The sequence below is a fragment of the Pan troglodytes genome, chromosome 1, assembly GCF_028858775.2.
Source record: "Pan troglodytes isolate AG18354 chromosome 1, NHGRI_mPanTro3-v2.0_pri, whole genome shotgun sequence".
In the NCBI taxonomy this organism is placed as follows: domain Eukaryota; kingdom Metazoa; phylum Chordata; class Mammalia; order Primates; family Hominidae; genus Pan; species Pan troglodytes.
The window spans coordinates 109,846,738-109,866,458 of NC_072398.2; the positions used below are offsets into that span (position 1 = coordinate 109,846,738).

The 19,721-nt window shown below is 43.0% G+C and overlaps 1 protein-coding gene and 1 pseudogene across 1 annotated transcript; both read right to left on the minus strand.

Annotated features, from left to right (window-relative positions):
• Positions 1–211: 211 nt before the first annotated feature.
• On the minus strand, positions 212–18,208 carry LOC112208395 (neuroblastoma breakpoint family member 15). The gene is given in 13 exon segments (XM_063815144.1): positions 212–1,965; positions 2,578–2,595; positions 2,597–2,642; positions 3,357–3,529; positions 4,158–4,209; positions 5,252–5,490; positions 9,315–9,366; positions 10,681–10,886; positions 11,351–11,423; positions 12,465–12,679; positions 13,515–13,620; positions 15,407–15,616; positions 18,129–18,208. Coding segments are annotated over 13 exon segments (1,659 nt in total). The 5' UTR covers positions 18,154–18,208; the 3' UTR covers positions 212–1,721.
• Positions 18,209–18,507: 299 nt separating this feature from the next.
• Positions 18,508–19,721, minus strand: part of LOC112204996 (notch homolog 2 N-terminal-like protein A) — a 42,113-nt pseudogene continuing 40,899 nt past the window's right edge.

A 19,721-nucleotide genomic window follows, 5' to 3' on the forward strand; every position in this document is an offset into this window, starting at 1 on the left:
CTCACACTCACGAAGAATACAAATGACTAGAACCAAGAAATGTAAATACATTCTGCTACGTATGGTAAACATAGCCTACAATGTGGAAGAGATTAGAAAATAAACATGGAAATGAAATGTTTTTATTAATTCGCATCAGTACCCACCAAAACCAATCAGCATAATCAAATATTATAACACTGAATGTAAAAAACAATCCAAAAGTCCAGAGTGATAGGCAAAAGGTTTTAATTGTATAGATTAAAATTAGCTTTGGACAAAAATTAAAACTCAGAGAATGTTTTCTTCTTTTTGCAACAGCAGACACTAGTAAAAACAAAGGCACAGTAAAAATTGAGACCCAAAATTTGCAGTGTAGAGATATGAATATAATAATAGACACAGGGAGGATTAATAAATGATAAAATGTTTAGAGGATGATCATTAGAATACAGGATATTTATACTCTTGAAAACCGCTTTCCCAAGTACTTCATTATAAGTAAGGTGTCTCTAAAAGGGACAGATCTCCTAGACCCCTCCTTAACCAAGTAACCAGTCCTGATATCATAACGGTGATGGACAAACTAGACCTTCTCTGCCCACAGATGGGCTGAGGTTGGAAACTCACAGCATTGTCTCTGCAGTGTTCCCAGCAAAACGTTTAGGCTGAATTTAATCATGAAGACATTTTCAGACAACTTCAGAATGTAGATCATTGAGCCAGACAGCTGACCTGTCCTCTATAAACAAGTCCATGTCACCACCATCCATGACAACAACAAAAAGAGGAGGAAATATTTGGGGTTCAAAATAACTAAAGAAATGCAGCTACATTATCTTTTTACTTGTTTTGAACCCAAAATATCTCTTCTCCTTTTTGTTGTGTGATTTGTGGTGACATGGACTATGTGAAGGAGACAGGTCAGTTGTCCTGCTCAGTGTTCTACATTCTGCAGTTGTCTGGTGATTACCTCCTATGAAACTCAGGCTAAGCGTTTTCTGCAAGAACATGGCATTGTTCATATTCTGCACCGGCAGAGTCCTGGGTGACATGCTGTCTCCTGCCAGCGGCTCCTGACTCCTGTTCTCTACAGGATGGAATTGAGAGGAGCAGGGCTAAGGCCTCCCAATGCTGTTTGTCCATCTAGCTGTGGTCTTCCTAAGTACTGACACCAATTGGAGGCTGAAGGACTGTGGCTTCTCTAACCAAAGGAGCCTAGCGGGTTAACAATTGTCAAGAGCAGTTGGTGGTTCTGAAATACAATCCTCAGCCAAGGATCCCTCCTGTGTTACAGATGGATCAGCTAAAACAAGCCAACACTGAAGACACAAAGAATGAGGTTAGGTTCATTGAAACCAGGGTAACACCTTTGGATGAGCTAAACACAAAGATGACACTGACCTTGAGCAGGTATAGAAGCTCAGAGACATGCCTGCAAAATGAAACCCCTGAGGAATTTTGTAGCTACCCAGAGATACGTGGTTCAAATTAAAATGTCTGACTGATCACTCCCGGCATGGGCTGCAGAGTTATGTGAACGTGTCACACCTAACGTGGGTCCATTGTCTTCAGACTGAGCACAGGTTGCCACTGGCATGCTCTGAGAATAGGAATAGAGCCATGCCCACTGACCCATCCTACGTCTGGGCTTCCAAATGGAACTGTACTTTCATTCAAATCTTCACGTGCCTATAGGTCCTGCCTGCAGGAATGACATCTCTCGGCTTAGTAAGGGCTGCTTATTGTGGGAATATGACTTCCATCTGGAACACCAGGTGGAGACTTGTCACTGTCAAAGTAAAAAACCTATTGTCCACGTAAAGGGCGAAGCTGATGTGCTGTTCCTCAAATGGGTAAAACACACTTCGGTAGTGCTGGAATGAGTCAGGTAGTTCAAAGTACATTGACGGAGTCGAATAACATCTATCCAGTGAGTCCTGTAAGACTTCAGGCTCTTCCACTTCCATCAGCACGCCGTTGAGCCTGGAAAAGGAGACAAAACTAAAGAAGCAGCCAGGGAAAATCAGACACCACAGAGCCCCACTAGATTTCAGAAGTAACATAAGGAAGTGGTTAGAAAAGAAAAAGGATAGATCCATTAATGAGGTTAAAAAAAAAATTTATTGCCTTTATGTTGGGATAGAACAGGGCCAGGTAGAAAACAATGAAAGAGAAAGACAGAGAGAGAGAGACAGAGACAGAGACAGAGAGAAAGTGAGCTAGTGAATTGGCCAGGTGACATACTGGTAAGGGAGTAAAAGGACACTCTGAGTTAGTGCCCTCATGACACACAGCAAACTGTGATCATGAAAAGAGTGAGCTCAATAGTTTTCCATAAAATATGCTCAAAATTCGATGCAGTGGCCATGAGAGTACAGCTTTTGAAGTATGGTCAACCTATGGTACGTTAGGAAATGATAAGGGGAGGAAGAAATGGAAACCTCAACATCTACTGCAATGAAAACCAACAGCAATGACAGTAGGAGTAATTCAGCCTTCGTTGAAAACGTGACATCAAACACACTCTGGTTTCCCTGAATCTGTTGCCTCCAGGTGTTAACACAGAATTAAGCATCCACAATTGCTGAAAGTTACCTGGGGCATGGTGGGTTTGGATCTTCTTCCCCTTCTTTTCTTCCCCTTCCCCTTCTTTTCAATTTCTGCAATACATTCAGACATGGACAGACACATTAAGCTGATTCCCCTACACATATAACAATCCACTGTCTAATCCTCACACAGGGACCTCAGGCTCCTCAGCATAAGAATAGGACACTGTGAGAGATATATTTCAGGAGGCCTGAAGGCTGGTCATGATAGAAATTCCTCGGTTTTTCTCCCAGAAACTGTGGGTAAAATGTCCCTATTCTAGTAGATCATTATCCCAATATCATTTGTCCCAAGTTTGTGCAAACAGTTATGCCATATTTTTCCAATCAATTTAAAGCAAATACCCTCAAATGATTTCTAGGAGAAAAACTGCAATATTTAGCCCTGTCTCATCAAATACTCAGATTGTTCATGGTTGTGAGGACTTTAGACACTGAAATTAGAGTGAAAAAGGAAATCTACAAACCCTTGAGTCAAAATCATAGTTCTCTGAATTTGTCACATCTGCCCAGGTCCAATGTCATGAGAGTAGAATCAGAGTGCCACAGGCATGGCCTGAGACTAGGAAGAGAGCCATGTTCACTGACCCATCCCATGTCTGGGCTTCCAGGTAGAACTAGAGTTTCATTCAACCTACATGTGCCTATAGGTCCTCACTGCAGCAATGACATCTCTCAGCTCAGTAATGGCCACTTGGAGCAGGAATATGATCTTTATATGGAAGACTCAGTGGATCCTTAGCACCTTCATAGAAAGGTACTCACCTCCCACGTCAAGAGAAAAGCCAACATGCTTTTCCTCCAATGCATAAAACGAACTTCCATAGGCCTGGCAGGAGTCAGGCTGTTCAAGACAACTGGAAGGAGTTGAATAACATCTATCCAGTGAGTCCTGCAAGACTTCAGGCTCTACTACCTCCAGCAGCTCCCTGCTGAGCCTGGAAAAGGAGGAAAAAGTAAAGAATAAGCCAGGGGAAATCAGACACAACAGAGCCCCAACTAGGTTTCATGGGTAGCATAAGGAAGTGGTTAAAAAAGTAAAAGGATAGATCCATTAATGAGGTAACACATTATTGCCTTCATGTTGGGACAGAACAGGGCCAAATGGAAAAGAATGAAAGAGAAAGACAGATAGACACACACACAGACACACACACACACACACAGAGAGAGAGAACGAGCTCAGTGAATTGTCCAGGTGACACACTGATGAGGGAGTAACAGGACACTCTGAGTTAGTGCCCTCAGGACACACAGCATACAGTGATCATGAAAAGACTGCGCTCAATAATTTTCCATAAAATGTGCTCAAGTTTCCATGCAGTCGCCATGAGAATACAGTTTTTGAAGTCTGGTCCACCTACAGTAGGTTAGTAAATGATAAGGGGAGGAAGAAATGGAAACCTAAACATTTACTCTAATGAGAACCAAAAAGCAATGTAGTAGGCATAATTCAGACTTGTCTGACAAGACAAAATCATTATTTTCAGCATGTACTGTTTTCCCTGGACTTGGCATCTCCAGGTGTCAACATCAAATTAACTGTCCACAATTTCTCAGACTCACCTGGGACCTGTTGCCTCTTGGTCCTCCTTTTTCACTTGATCCCACCGATATCCTGCAAATAAATTCAGATGGGCCCTCTTACATTAAGCAGTTCTTCCTTGCACACAGAAACATTCCTCTGTCCAATCCTAACACAGGGACATCAGTCTTGTCAGTGTGAGAACAGGAGACTTTGAGAGAAATATTCCAGTAGGCCTGAGGTCAAGTCTTGAGAAAACTGGCTTGGGTTCTTTCATGAGCCTTGGGCAAAGTTCCCCTGTTTTGGAATGTTATCTTCCCAATGTGCTCTGTCCTAGGTTTATGTACACAAATGAGCAATTTTTTCCCCAATAAATTGTAGGCAAATAGCTCTAACACCTCATAGGAGAGATACTTCAATATTAAGCTTTCTCTCATTAAATACCCAGAATTTGATAGTTTATGAGATTGTGGACACAGAGATTTGATGAAGGGGTGCAATGTACCAGCTCTTGAGTCAAAATGAAACTTGGTTCTACACAGAAGCATCAGCTATTATGGCTTTTGTGGGTGAAAAGTCAGCCATTTATCTAGAAAACATACCAGGAACATGATGGACAGATGAGCTAAAACAAGCGAACTTAGAAGACACAGAAAATGGGAATAAATTCAGTGAAACCTGGGTCACATCTTTCACTGAGAGGTAGACAAGGGTGACACTGGCCTTGGGCAGGGAAAGAACCACGCAGACATGCTTTGGGAACAAAACTCATAAGGAATTTTGTAGCTGGCAAGAGACATTTAATTCAGATGAGCTGATCTGACAGACAACTCCTGGGCATGTGCTGCATAGTTTGGTGTGAGTTTGCCACACCTGCCTTGAGTTCAATGTCGTGACAGTCAGTCCAGGTTGGCACGGGCATGGCCTGAGACTAGGAAGAGAGCAAAGCTCACTGACCCACCCCATGCCTGTGCTTCAGACTCGACTCCAGAGTGATTGAAATCTACATTGATATATAGGTTCGGCCCACAGTGATGGCAAATCTCAGCCTAACAAGGGGCACAAGGCCCAAAGATTATGGGGTCTACCTGGGCCATGAACTGGAGCTTTATCACCTTCACAATGGAGTACTCACTGCCTATGTCAACAGCCATGCAGACTTGCTGTTCCTCTAATGAGTGAAATGTGCTGCTGTAAGACTGGTACGAGGCCAACATTTCGGGAGGAATTGAGAGAGTCGAATAACCTTCATCCCAGGACTCCTGGGGGACTTCCTCCTCTTCAGACTCCTGCAGATTCCTGATGAGCCAGGCAGGACAGGGATGATAGAAGATTTAACCAACAGACATTAGACAACAAAACCTCCCAGATGATCTGATGGGAGACAGAATGGAGTGGTCACAGAAACCAAAGGCATTTTTCCTTCAAGAGAAATAAAACTATCCTTCTAAATGCAAGGTGGAGGGTGACTGCTCTGGGGACAGAGCAAAAATGGGCAGCATGTGCTCAGTACATTTGCCACGGATGAGCCAACTCAGGGCACCCAGACTCTCCCTGTAAACTACCATCATGACTTGCAGCACAGAGAACTGACACAGGGCTTCAAATACTTTGCATAAATTGGGTTGAATTTTACATGCAGCATTCAAGTGAAGAGAGTTCTTGACGCAGTGCAGACACAGATCTTGTGTATTAAGGGCCCCATTTTCCCAATATTTTGATATAATATATTTACTTTTTCAATTTCTTTTCTTGCAAAAATACTAGCCAACATACTACCAACAAATAGGAAGAAAGCATATATACACCTCTCCCTGGATTTAAACACATGGGAGAGAATAGGCAACACCAAGAAATCCCTGTTTGAGGGTCTGGAGTGGACTTCCAGCAAACTCCAACAGACCTGAAGCTGAGGGACCTGACTGTTAGAAGGAAAACTAACACACAGAAAGGAATAGCATCAACATCAACAAAAAAGACATCCACCCCAAAACCCCATCTGTAGGTCGCCATCATCAAAGACCAAGGGTAGATAAAACCACAAAGGTGGGGAGAAACCAGAGCACAAAAGCTGAAAATTCCAAAAACCTGACATCCCTTCTCCTCCAAAGGATCGCAGCTCCTCGCCAGCAATGGAACAAAGCAGGATGGAGAATGACTTTGATGAGCTGACAGAAGTAGGCTTCAGAAAGTCGGTAATAACAAACTTCTCTGAGCTAAAGGAGGATGTGCGAACTCATCTCAAGGAAGCTAAAAACCTTGAAAAAAGATAAGACGAATGGCTAACCAGAATGAACAGTGTAGAGAACACCTTAAATGACCTGATGGAGCTGAAAACCATGGCATGAGAACTACATGATGCATGCACAAGCTTCAGTAGCCAATTCGATCAAGTGCAAGAAACGGTATCAGTGATTCAAGATCAAATTAGTGAAATGAAGCGAGAAGAGAAGTTTAGAGAAAAAAGAGTAAAAAGAAATGAACAAGCCTCCAATAAATACGGGACTATGTGGAAAGACCAAATCTACGTTTGATTGGTGTACTGAAAGTGACGGGGAGAATGGAACCAAGCTGGGAAACATTCTTCAGGATATTATCCAGAAGGACTTCCCCAACCTAGCAAGGAAGGCCAACATTCAAATTCAGGAAACACAGAGAACACCATAAAGATACTCCTCGAGAAGAGCAACCCCAAAACACGTAATTGTCAGATTCACCAAGGTTGAAATGAAGGAAAAAATGCTAAGGGCAGCCAGAGAGAAAGATCGGATTACCCACAAAGGGAAGCCCATCAGACTAGCAGCAGATCTCCTGGCACAAACCCTACAAGCCAGAAGAGAGTGGGAGCAATATTCAATATTATTTTTTTTTCCATATGTATAGTTTTCCTTTATCATTTTTTGTGTGTATCTATATATATATATATATTTTTTAATATTTTAAGTCTTAGGGTACATATGCACAACGTGCAGGTTAGTTACATATGTATACATGTCCACATTGGTGTGCTTCACCCATTAACTCATCATTTAACATTAGGTATATTCTCCTAATGCTACCCCTCCCTCCCTCCCCCCACCCTACAACAGGCCCCAGTGTGTGATATTCCCCTTTCTGTGTCCATGTGTTCTCATTGTTCAATTCCCACCTGTGAGTAAGCACATGCGGTATTTGGTTTTTTGTCCTTGCAATAGTTTGCTGAGAATGATGGTTTCCAGCTTCATCCATGCCCCTACAAAGGACATGAACTCATCATTTTTTATAGCTGCATAGTATTCCATGGTGTATATGTGCCACATTTTCTTAATCCAGTCTATCATTGCTGGATATTTGGCTTGGTTCCAAGTCTTTGCTATTGTGAATAGTGCCGCATTAAACATATGTGTGCATGTGTCTTTACAGCAGCATGATTTATAATCCTTTGGGTATACACCCAGTAATGGGATGGCTGGGTCAAATGGTATTTCTAGTTCTAGATCCCTGAGGAATTGCCACACTGCCTTCCACAATCGTTGAACTAGTTTACAGTCCCAAAAACAGTGTAAAAGTTTTCCTATTTCTCCACATCCTCTCCAGCATCTTCAACATTCTTAAAGAAAAGAATTTTCAACCCAGAATTTCATATCCAGCCAAACAAAGCTTCATAAGTGAAGGAGAAATAAATCCTTTACAGAGAAGCAAATGCTGAGAGATTTTGTCACCACCAGGCCTGCCTTACAAGAGCTCCTAAAGGAAGCACTAAACATGGAAAGGAACAACCGGCCACTGCAAACACATGCCAAACTGTAAAGACCATTGACGCTAGGAAGAAACTGCATCAACTAACGGGCGAAATAACCAGCTAACATCATAACGACAGGATCAAATTCACACATAACCATATTAACCTTAAATGTAAATGGGCTAAATGCCCCAGTTAAAAAAACACAGAATGGCAAATTGGATAAAGAGTCAAGACCCATCAGTGTGCTGTACTCAGGAAACCCATCTCACATGCAGAGACACACATAGGCTCAAAATAAAGGGATGGAGGAAGATCTACCAAGCAAATGGAAAACAAAAAAAGGCAGGGGTTGCAATCCTAGTCTCTGATAAAACAGACTTTAAACCAACAAAGATCAAAAGAGACAAAGAAGGCCACTACATAATGGTAAAGGGATCAATTCAACAAGAAGAGTTAACTATCCTAAATATATATGCACCCTATACAGGAGCACCCAGATTCATAAAGCAAGTCCTGAGAGACCTACAAAGAGATTTAGACTCCACACAATCATCATGGGAGACTTTAACACCCCACTGTCAATATTAGACAGATCAATGAGACAGAAGCTTAACAAGGATATCCAGGACTTGAACTCAGCTCTCCACCAAGCAGACCTAAAAGACATCTACAGAACTCTCCACCCCAAATCAACAGAATATACATTCTTCTCAGCACCACATCACACTTATTCCAAAATTGACCACATAGTTGGAGGTAAAGCACTCGTCAGCAAATGTAAAAGAATGGAAATCACAACAAACTGTCAGACCACAGTGCAATCACATTAGAACTCAGGATTAAGAAACTCACTCAAAACCGCACAACTACATGGAAACTGAACAACCTGCTCCTGACTGACTACTGGGAAAATAACAAAATGAAGGCAGAAATAAAGATGTTCCTTGAAACCAATGAGAACAAAGACACAACATACCAGAATCTCTGGGACACATTTAAAGCAATGTGTAGAGGGAAAATTATAGCACTAAATGCCCACAAGAGAAAGCAGAAAAGATCTAAAATTGACACCCTAACATCACAATTAAAATAACTAGAGAAGCAAAGCAAACAAATTCAAAAGCTAGCAGAAGACAAGAAGTAACTAAGATCAGAGCAGAACTAAAGGAGATAGAGACACAAAAAACCCTTCAAAAAATCAATGAATCCAGGGCTGGTTTTTTCAAAAGATCAACAAGAAAACCCTGTTTGGCTAGTTCACCTGGCTCATCTGATGGCAAGTTCCTATCTTGAGAGGACTATGAAATTAAAACCAATACAAGTGCCACAAATAACATACAACATTGTAAATCAGCACAATTTGTAGCTGGGTGAATGGAAGAAATAGTTCTATTCATCACTTCCTCATTTTCCCTAAATCTACAATCTCCAGATGTCACTACTGAATTAACAGCCAACAATTCCACAACATTACCTGGGAGACACTGGCCCTTTTTCTTCCTCTTCCTCATCATCACTTTCATTTTCTGTAAATAAATTCAGAGAAGCAGGTCACATTAAGCAATTCATACTTCACATATGAACAAATCACTGTCCAGTCATAGCACAAGGACATAACTATTCTCAGTGCAAGAATAAGGATTCTGACAGGAATATTCTAGGGTGTCCTAGATTAACTTTGGTGAGAATTAGATGACCCTGCTTTCCAGACCCACAGGCCAAAATCTCCCTCTACGTGTAGACCATAATGCCATATTCCCTGCCTGAGTCAAAGTTAAACAAAATTTTTTCCCCAAAAAAATCTCCAAAAATTGGTCAAACAATTTTCTAAGAGTGTTGCTGCAATACGGACTTATATCACCCAGGTAACATGGACATTAAATGTTTACAGGCATCTATACATGAAACACGACTGATAGATAAATTTGAACAACTCTTGCTTTAAAAAGAATCTGTGATTTGGGAGGCCAAGACAGGTGAATCATTTGAGGTCATGAGTTCAGGACTACCCTGGCCAATATGGGGAAACCCTGTCTCTACTAAAAATACAAAAATTAGCCAGATGTGATGTTGTGCACCTGTGGTCCCAGCAACTCAGGAGGCTGAGGCAGGAGAATCACTTGAATCTGGGAGGCAGAGGTTGCACCAAGCCAAGATGGTGCCACTGCACTCCAGCCTGGGTGACAGAGCAAGACTCCATCGCAAAAAAAAAAAAAAAAAAAAAAAAAAAAAAAAAAAAAAAAAAAAAAAAATCCACGATGCTACAAAGAAACATTGGATCAGCCATTGCATTGACAGGGTGGAAAACCAGGGTCCAGCCTTGCTTTATGGAAATATATCAGCAAAGTAAAGAAGAAAAGTTTCCATCCTGATTTCAGGTGACTGTGCAGCTAGGCAAGCTGACTTAAAGGAGATCCAGATGAAAGCTGAGAGCAGTGAAGCCTGGGGAACAATATTTCCAAATACAAAGGCAAGGCTACCAGCTTCCTTAAACAGGCATAGAAACTCCATGGACATTGTTCAGGGACAGATGACTTAATCACAGATGACAAGAGATACTGAATCGAAGCTAGGAGGCCTGACAGATACTGCCGGTGCACCTCCTGCACTCAGGTGACTATGAGATTGTCACACTTGCCTGGGGTTGAGTAACTTGATACTGGGGACTGGCAGACAAAGGCATGACATTAGCTGAGAAGGACAAAAAAACTCCCTGGTATCTGTTTAGAAACCCATCATAGTTTTTTATTCAAATGAATTTGTGTTTATAGAGCCTGTCTTCAGAGTTTATCTTCCTCAGCCTAGAGAGAGGTATGAGACACAAGGAAAACAGAGGCTACCTGGAATAATGTGTACAGCATCCTCCCATTCAACATGAGAGGATGAGCCAATGAGAGTTGAGTCGACTTTGTCTTCCTCAAATGTGATTTTGGTTTTCCTATGTGGCTGGTTAGAGTCATAAGGGCCATGGCTATTTGAACAAGTGATGGCACATTCCTCCAGTGAGTCCTCAGGGACTTCCTTTTCTTCAGCCTTCTGCATCTCCCTGATGAGCCAGGTGGGACAGAGATGACAGAAGATTAAACACAGAGGGATTGGACCCCAGGGAGTCCTAGCTGGTTTTGACAGGCGGCATTAAGAGAGTGGTCCCAGAAAGCAAAATGGAGGTTCCCATTAAGAGGGAACATGCAATCCTGTTCTCTCTGCAACAGAGCATGGCTGCCATGGGAACCAGAGAGGAAGAGAGCAGCTGCTGTTCATTGCACTGGACAGATATGAGCTGAGGAGGATGAAGACTCAGCTATCCCTGTACGGTGCAGACATGACACTCGGCACACATAGAGAAACATGACAGCTGCCGCACCCTGTGTCTAAGCTGGGTTATATTTCACATACTGTGGCCAAGCGAATGCGGGTTTTTGGCCCATCATAGATGCCAGAGAGGGTGTGCCTCCTAGATATTCCTCATATGTTACCATCCATTACTTGCTCCTGAGTATTCAGTGTTACCTGGGGGCAGACGATTTCTGCACTTTCTCAGCCACCTCAACTTGAACATCTTCATCGTCATCGTTGTCATTTTCTGTAAATACAGAAATGTTCGTTCAGATATTTCCCACTTCACAGTCTGCAAGCACAGTCAGCCCAATGTGCAACAGAGACATGAACATCTAGGCATGGGTCACCATTCCACTGAAAACTCTCATGTTTTATCTTTAACAGAATGCCCTGGCATAGTTTCCTGATCCATCAGGCAATGCATTTCTGATCTGGAGGGCCACCATCAAGATGTGGCCAAATATTGAAAAGACCTTTTGCTTCCCATATCACTGGAGGCTTGTGCAGCCTCTCTCTGGACGTTGGCAGCTGTCTCCCCAATCCTGCCAGATCTGATTCCCAGGCACGGGCTTGGTTTCCTGTCACAGTTCGCATTTCAAACCTCATTCTTTCTCTTAGAAGCAGACAAACTTGTCCCACAGTCCTCTATGCATCAGAAGATTTCAAGCCTCCAAGTGGCTTCTGCTGTGTTATTCAGGGACATTCTATCCATGGGGAGTGATCCAGTCTGAAGCACTTCCTACCACAAAACGCCCCCACATCAAGTGCCTTCTCCAACATCACACGGCGAGGGGCTTCATCTCATTTTGGAAAGCAGTTGTAAGTGTTCCCACATTTGAATGCTTCAGACCCTTGCAAGAGACAATTTTTCTGCCACGGAGAGAGAGAAACTCAGGAAGGACAAGTCATTCACTCTCTGACAGTTACTAAGAACATTGCCGAAAAGACAGCCTGGGAACCTTCATTCTTAGTCCAGAGCTCTTTTCACTCTAACAAGCCTGCTCCCATCGCAGCCTCCTTCCTGTCCTTTAAAACTAGACAGATGCTGCCTCTTACTCCAAAGACCACCTTCCATCAAGGGAGGAGGGACACTTGCAATACTGTGACCTCCAAACCCATGGGTTTCCCATCTCCATTCTTACCCAAGAAGTCCTGGTCATGTCATGGCCACATAGGTGTAGCAGAAAAAAACCCCACTGATACAACTGTCATTGTGAAAGTATGGAGGTCTGGAGTCTCTCATAAGCCTGGGGTTTTGGGTCATCAGGGCCTATGGCCACCTTACCTGGGCTGACCTTTTGGACAAGTTGCTGTGCCAGTCTACACCCCTCAGCCAGCTGTTCTTGGAGGTCCTGCCCCTGGGACTTGTCCGGCTCATCCGGAGTGAGGAGGGCCTGGAGATGCTCATGCAATGAGCGGGAGGCATCTCTCCCTTCCCGTAACTTCTCCTTTAACTGGGTCAGCTCTCGTTCCTGAGAGTGAACCAGGACTTTATATTGCCTAAGGTGAGACGGTAGAGAAAATTTAAGAGTAGAAAGGGTTGAGTGATCCGTTCAAATATTGCAACAGAGACTTCTGAGACAATGTCCTCAAGGAGACCTTCAAGCAGAAGGTCAGCACATGTTGAAAGGAATGTCTGTGGCCAAGAGAAAGAATAGAAAATGGTTTACAGGCTCCCTCTGTATCAGAGAGGGCTCCTGCAAGATCCTCGATGATGTTCCATTCATCTTTCCCTTCTGTAAACAAAAGTAGGTGTCTTCCTAATTCCGTTTCAAAAAGACATCCTTTCAGTTCCTCACTCTGGCCATGGACATTTCCATGTGAAAATACACATAGTGCATCTTGCGGCCACTAGATACAAAGCCATGTACAGAAATGAGGCCAGATGCAGATGGGGCGAATTGAAAAGACGAAAGAAGAAAAGAATGACAGGGTCGAGAAGGCAACATTGATTGAGTGAAAGAATGAGAAGCCGCAGTCAGTCAGGAGGTGATTCTCACTAAGGGTAAGTGGGGTGGTGACGGCACACCATTTTGAGTATACCGAATGCTGCTGTGTGGTTCACACTCCTTTGGTTAATTTTGTGTTATGTAAATTTCACATCAACAATTACTTGTTTGAAAAAGAGAAAACAAGGCTCTGAGAAACAACTGCAACCCATACATTTTTATTATACTTCTTCTCTGCTTGATACATACTTGTGTGTTGCGAGCCTGCCATGGCAATTCCTGCCCTTCCCCTGGCCCAGCTTCGTTCTTACTTCTCCCCACAGAGCTGTTGTACTTCAGAGATTTACACACCTGCCCCCCTGCCTGCCCCCATGGGGTCCCCTCACCTGAGCTCCTCAGCTTGCTTGAGCTGCTCCGCAAGCTTCTCCTCCTTGAACTGTCGTCGCTCATTCCTCAGCATAGATTTTATGAGGTCTTCGCACTCTTCATATTCTGAGAAAAGACAGACAGGCCTGCCTCAGTGGAAGGCTGGACATGCTGCTGTGGTCATTGCCTACAGGACAGGAGCCAGGTCCATCCCAAGGACAAAACTCTCCCCAGTACCAGGGTCTAGACAGGGATTTCCACATCTTTACTCTTCAGTCTCCTGACTTTCTGGCATCTGATCCTCCAAAATTTAGAGATGAAGAAAGAGAACCTCAAGGGCACATCAAGGAAGTTGACAAGATGATTCAACCACAATGAAGTGGAGTCAGAATTCACAGTCCCTGAGGTCTGACTCTGAATGCGGGGCCACTTTCCCAAGCCTTGCAGCCTCTCCTCTAAAACACTGCACTGGGGCATGAAGTAGTGATTTCTTGTACAATCGGGAAGGCCCCTAGGACTATGGGACTGATGGTTTCCCTTTTACTGGGAATTTCAAGGACAAGTATGCAAAAGATTTTTTAAATCTTTGATTTTTAAATCATATCTTCAGTTATGATTTTAAGAATCATATCTGAAGCATAAAGTGTGACACATAACACCATAAGGCCATGAAGGAAATATGCCCAAATGCTAATAAAATTCGTGTTAATTTAGAAACAGCAGAATGAAGAACTAATAGATAGTGTTTACTCTGTGCCAATAAATGTTCTAGGAGATTGACAAGAAATAGCTCATGTAATTCACTGCAGCAATTTACAGAGGTACGTATTATTGTAGTACCCTCTGAACAGGTGAGGTAACTGAGGGACAGACAAGACAAGCAACTTGGATGGAGCCCAGGAGACAGGCCCACGGTCCCTGCTCTGTACACTGCACTGCTGTCTCCACACATTCTCGGGTGCGATCTTTCTTCCTCTTTAGCAACAAGACTCTGTGTCCCAGGAAGCAGGACTTCACTCTCACCAAGCTACTCTCTGCTTTTTATTCTTATTTTTATTTATCATTATTATTATTATCATTATTATTTTTACCAGTCTTGCCCTGTCGCCCAGGCTGGAGTGCAATGGCAAAATCTTGGCTCACTGCAACCTCAGCCTCCTGGGTTCAAAGGATTCTCCTGCCTCAGCCTCCTGAGCAGGGGTGATTACAGTCACCTGCCACCACGCCCATCTACTTTTTGTATTTTTAGTGGAGATGGGGTTTCTCCATGTTGCCCAGGCTGGTCTCAAACTCCTGACCTCATGATCTGCCCGCCTCAGCCTCCCAAAGTGCTGGGATTACAGGAGTGAGCCACCATGCACGGCCCCTACTCCCTGCTCTTGATGCTGTCACTTATAGACAGCACAGGTTCTATTAGGAGTAGACTCCTCTTGAAGCCCCTCAGAGCAGGTACTGGCTACTATCACCAAGTTTCCCTCAGAGTCACTAGAACAGAGCTTTGCCTGTTGGGCCTCAACAGAAACTTGAACTGAATAAAAGTTCACTAGTCTCAGACATTTAGAACAACAGACTAGATGTTATTTGTCTGCAGGATCTTATATGGTACAGAGAGGATTCTTGAAAACACGATTGAGCCTCTTGGAGAAAACAGGTCATTCTGTGCCTGTGTCAGAAATCAATAAATGGCAGTTTAACTCTAGTCCCACCCCCACCTGATTGCAAACATGGAAAGTTGCTAAATACTTTGGTACCTCTGTCTTCCAACTTTAACAAAATGTTAAAATACCCATTTCTGTCTTCCTAGAAGTACAGGAAGGATGAAATTATTTTGGATGGAGAGAGCATTTAGTGTCTCAGAGAGAAGACAGGACATCATTCATCACTTTCATGATGGTGAGCCTATAGATCTTACTGTATTTCTTCTGTCCGTTGGCCAGGAAGCCGGCCAGTTGAATTACAAAACATTTCTCTTGGAGGCTTCTGAACTGCTGTTTCTTCTCTGCCAGCTGGGGGCGCAATTTCTCATTGATTTCTAGAATGTTCATCTCTGCCTACTCGCTGGACAAAGGGCCAGCTGATACCACCATGCTGACGTTTGTGGCAGAAGAGGTGGGGCCAGGGACTGGGGAGAAGAAAGGCAAACACATGATGGGTTAAAAACTGGTGAAATCAAATAGATTTAATCAGGACTGAGGGATGTCAGTTACTGAAATTCTTAACTTACTGTTGTGAAAAATGTGATCACTCCCCACAGCACTTTAGGATCCTTCACCGCAAAAACAAGGTTCGAGGTGCCTGAACACAGAGCTGAAAGCACTGCCAGTAGCTCAGTCTCTGATAAGAGTGAGGTAGAATGTGGCCAGCGTGCCAGGTAACCGTCTGCAGTTGCCATAACAGAATTAGAAGGTGGGGGTGTCACGGAATCTTAGGAGCCCTGCATTCGAATTGCCCAGGCTTTGCTGAAACATAGGCACCCTAGTCTCACCTCAGGGTCACCACCAATGGGGATCATTCCTTCAGCATTCACTCTCAGTATTCGTGTACCCTTGTGACAATGCCATAGACCCGTGTCTTTCCCAAAACATCTAAGCATATTCCTCACTGTTTATCTCTTGTCTGTACAACATCATCAGGGCAGAAACAGTTTCCCAACAGGTTATATTTTCTTAATGGTAGTCATGAAGTCACCCCACCTGCTCTCAGTTAAAACAGAGCTTAAGGCTTTTCCACAGGTGTAAGATATCGAACTTTTAGCCTGCCCTGATATCCTCCAGGTCTTCTGCAGTTTTTTCTGTATCCACTAGAAAGTGAATGAATAATTCATTTTTTTAAAATGTTTTCTTTCCTGTCTCAGTATTCTTGCTGCTGCATCCCATTGTTAGACTGATTTCTTCTTTCTTACTGGGGCACCTTCTTGGGTTTTCATTACATTCTAGACCAGTTTGACATCCCTACGTCCAAAGCTCTTCCTCTATGTGGGTTGATTTGTTTAATGTCACTGAGCACTACATTTTATACTTGTCACTTATAGATGTCATTCTAGTGCCACAAGACCTCTTTTCAAGGTATCAAGTGATCCAAGTCATTTATATAGAGGTCTCCTGAAAACATGTGTGACCATCTATCTTGGGAAGTTTTGTAAACCTCATGCTATTTTGTTGTTTCCGTTTTGTTTTCCCATATACTGAAAAGAACAGGGCCACGAGCAGTTCTTATGGAATATGGTTTGATATATATTTTGTTGAGATGACCTAACACCATTGATTTTGGGTTGCATTCCACTAACAGAACATGGCAAGATCAAGGTTATGGTCACGGTTGGTTGGCGATCCTCAGTGTTGCTGTGCAGTAGAAGGTGAGTTTGAGGTGAGAGGAACAAGTAGGAAAGAGTGATCCCCTGAACCACCTCTTCGCTTTCTCAGCTTTCATCCCCACCTAGGTTTTGTGAGCCTGGAACTTGAGAGACTGTTCTGTAGCCCAGGTCTCCTAAGATTGGCTGCTGGACTTGCCTGAGTTGAGGGTGCAGTGGGTTGACCCTGGGCTGCCCAGCATTCATGTGGAAGTGAAGGAAGGAGGACTGGTTAATCCCATTTGAAAGCATCCCTCTCTGCAGCCCGCACCATCTTCCAGTGACACTGTAAGGATACTGCTTTGAGATGTATCAAAGGCTTTAAGTCAAGGTATTTTCTAGGGTCTGGGAGACCTGACATTCTGTGTCAGAATGAAAATCTGTCAAGTTTCTAAATGAAAAAACTGCAGCTTCACAAAGTGTCATGGGTTACTTGAGGTCACAAAGGGATGAGTTTTCAGCACTGCCAATAAAAGCAATCACAATAATTATTCAGTAATTATTCATAGGATCCATACAATCCAGTAAATATTCACATATTAATTATTCATTGACCAATTCGTACAAGGCATTTTGCTCAAAACTGTTTATATTTGGACATTGTATCTTCATCATAATCCTTAAGGTAATGCTATTATCTATAAGTAACAGATAAGAAACCTGAAGATGAGGGACAGCTAATCACGTATTTGGGCATATTTCCAGTTTTTGGTTTTTGTGATGCTGGAAGAATGACCAGAATGGGTCACGGGAAGAGTATTCATTCCTGTATTATTTTCCAGGACAGAGGTGTGCCCTTCTAGAGTACTGGGACCAAAATTCAGAAGTGTCTGAAACCTTGCTTTAACAGTATGGGAAATAACCTCTATCACCTGGAATTTCCCTGGAACTTTGGAATATACAAGAGAAGTATGAGACGTGGGTCTTCCCTTGGCTGTGTTTAATTCACTCTTCTATGGAATACCAATGATTCTCACTAAGACTTTTGCCTTTTTATAACCACAATGTATGTCTTATGGAGAAGATTTTACACTTTGCTCTATTTAGAAACAATAAATATGAGCAATAGTTTTAGGTTTTATGCCCTGGACTTCATATTTTTCTGATTTCTGTTTTGAGATTAAATTCTCATGTAAATAGAAAAATACTTATTATTTCTCATCAGGCCAAGTTTGTTATCAGCTTGGGTTTTTGAAGATGAAGCACAAACTTTTGATTTTATCTTTGTCCTCATCAGCGCCACTCATTGTCTCTCAGTATGACCTAGACTTGCCCCTGCATTTACCCTCGTCCTGCTGAGCCATCTCCATGCACTGCCCAATTCCATCAGTGATTCGGGGTCCTCCCAAGGCTCCCTGAAATGTGCACAGGGATCAGGACGTCAGACACATTCCAGACACAAAGGCAACCCACACTGTAGAGTGAGCAGCTGTGTTCCCACTTCCCTAATGTTCCAGTGATGTCCTCAAACTGAAGGGAACACTTTCCCTTTTTAAGGGTCTGTTCTTCATGTCTCAATGCCTCTGATCTAGTGAACACAACTGTCCTGAAACTGAAAGAACCTGCTAAATTTCGAGTTTCTGGTTAGGTGGCTAGAATAGGTTTATAAGACTTCCTTACTTACCTATGACTGCTGAAGTTTGAATTCTTAGCAGTATGATTCCTTTTCTTGTAAGCTGAGCAGCTTAGGAAAGATTGGCCATGTTGCTGTGCAAAAAGAGGTAAACTTAATTTCTACTCAAAGCATGCTTGAATTTGAAACTAGGGCTTCCACTCTTCCAAAGTTGGACTGTCACTACCTCAGGCATGTGTCCCGAAGGGCTCATGTCTCTGTTGTACTCAAAGTTCTAATGGAGCCCAGCAAGCCAGATCTCCTTTACTTCTAGGTTCCCTCAACAGTTTCTCCTCTGCTTTAGAGACTGCCTTGAAAATATTCTTGTCCTGCTGTTGTGTTTTGGCTTTGGAATGATGTGATGCAGCTCAATGGGTCCTACCCCCAAGTTGATCAGAGTAAGAAACAGCTGGGAAAGTCAGTGCAAATTCAAGTTCATTGTCCTCCTTACAGGGATTCTGATTCAGAGGGCTCAGGTGGGGCCTGGAATGTGTTTGTTAACATGACTCAGATGTGCAGTCAGTTTGCGGACCCGCTGATACCATCGACCTTATAGTTTATGGGATGATTCTGTTTTGCTGATAAAGAAACTGAGGCATAGAGAGTCTGTAACTTGCCCAAGTTCCCCTTGCTGTAAGTCCTGGAGCCAGATCTCAGGTGGAGCAGCCTCTTCCCCATCCCCTTCCCACATTTTCCAATTCAGCTGGGTCAATTCTTTCCAAGTACGTGTTTCTCTCCCCTATACCTCATTTCTGAAAAAAGGAGAACTGGAATTTAACTTCTTTCATCTAATACATTTCCTCACAACATGCTGCCAGCATCATATGCTGGCCTCTTACTATTAAAGTGAGATGCCTTTTTTTTTTTTTTTTTTTTGAGACAGGGTCTTGTTCTGTCACCCAGGCTGGAGTGCAGTGGTGATTATAGATCACTGCAACCTTGAACTCCTAGGCTCAAGCGATCCTCCTGCCTCAGCTTTCCAAGTAGTTGGAACTCTAGGCACACATCACCATTTCTGGCTAATTTTTTATTTTTCATGGAGACAAGGTCTTGCTATGTTGCTCAGGCTGGTTTTGAACTTCTGGCCTCAAGCGATCCTCCCACCTAGGCCTCCAAAAGTGCTGGGATTACAGGAGTAAACCACTGAGCCTGGCCCTGAAATGCTTTTTTTTTTTTAATGAAAATACAAGGCATGGAGATATGGAAAGACACCTTGCTTTATTACTGTTATTATTATTTCTACAGTATAATTCATATATCACAAAA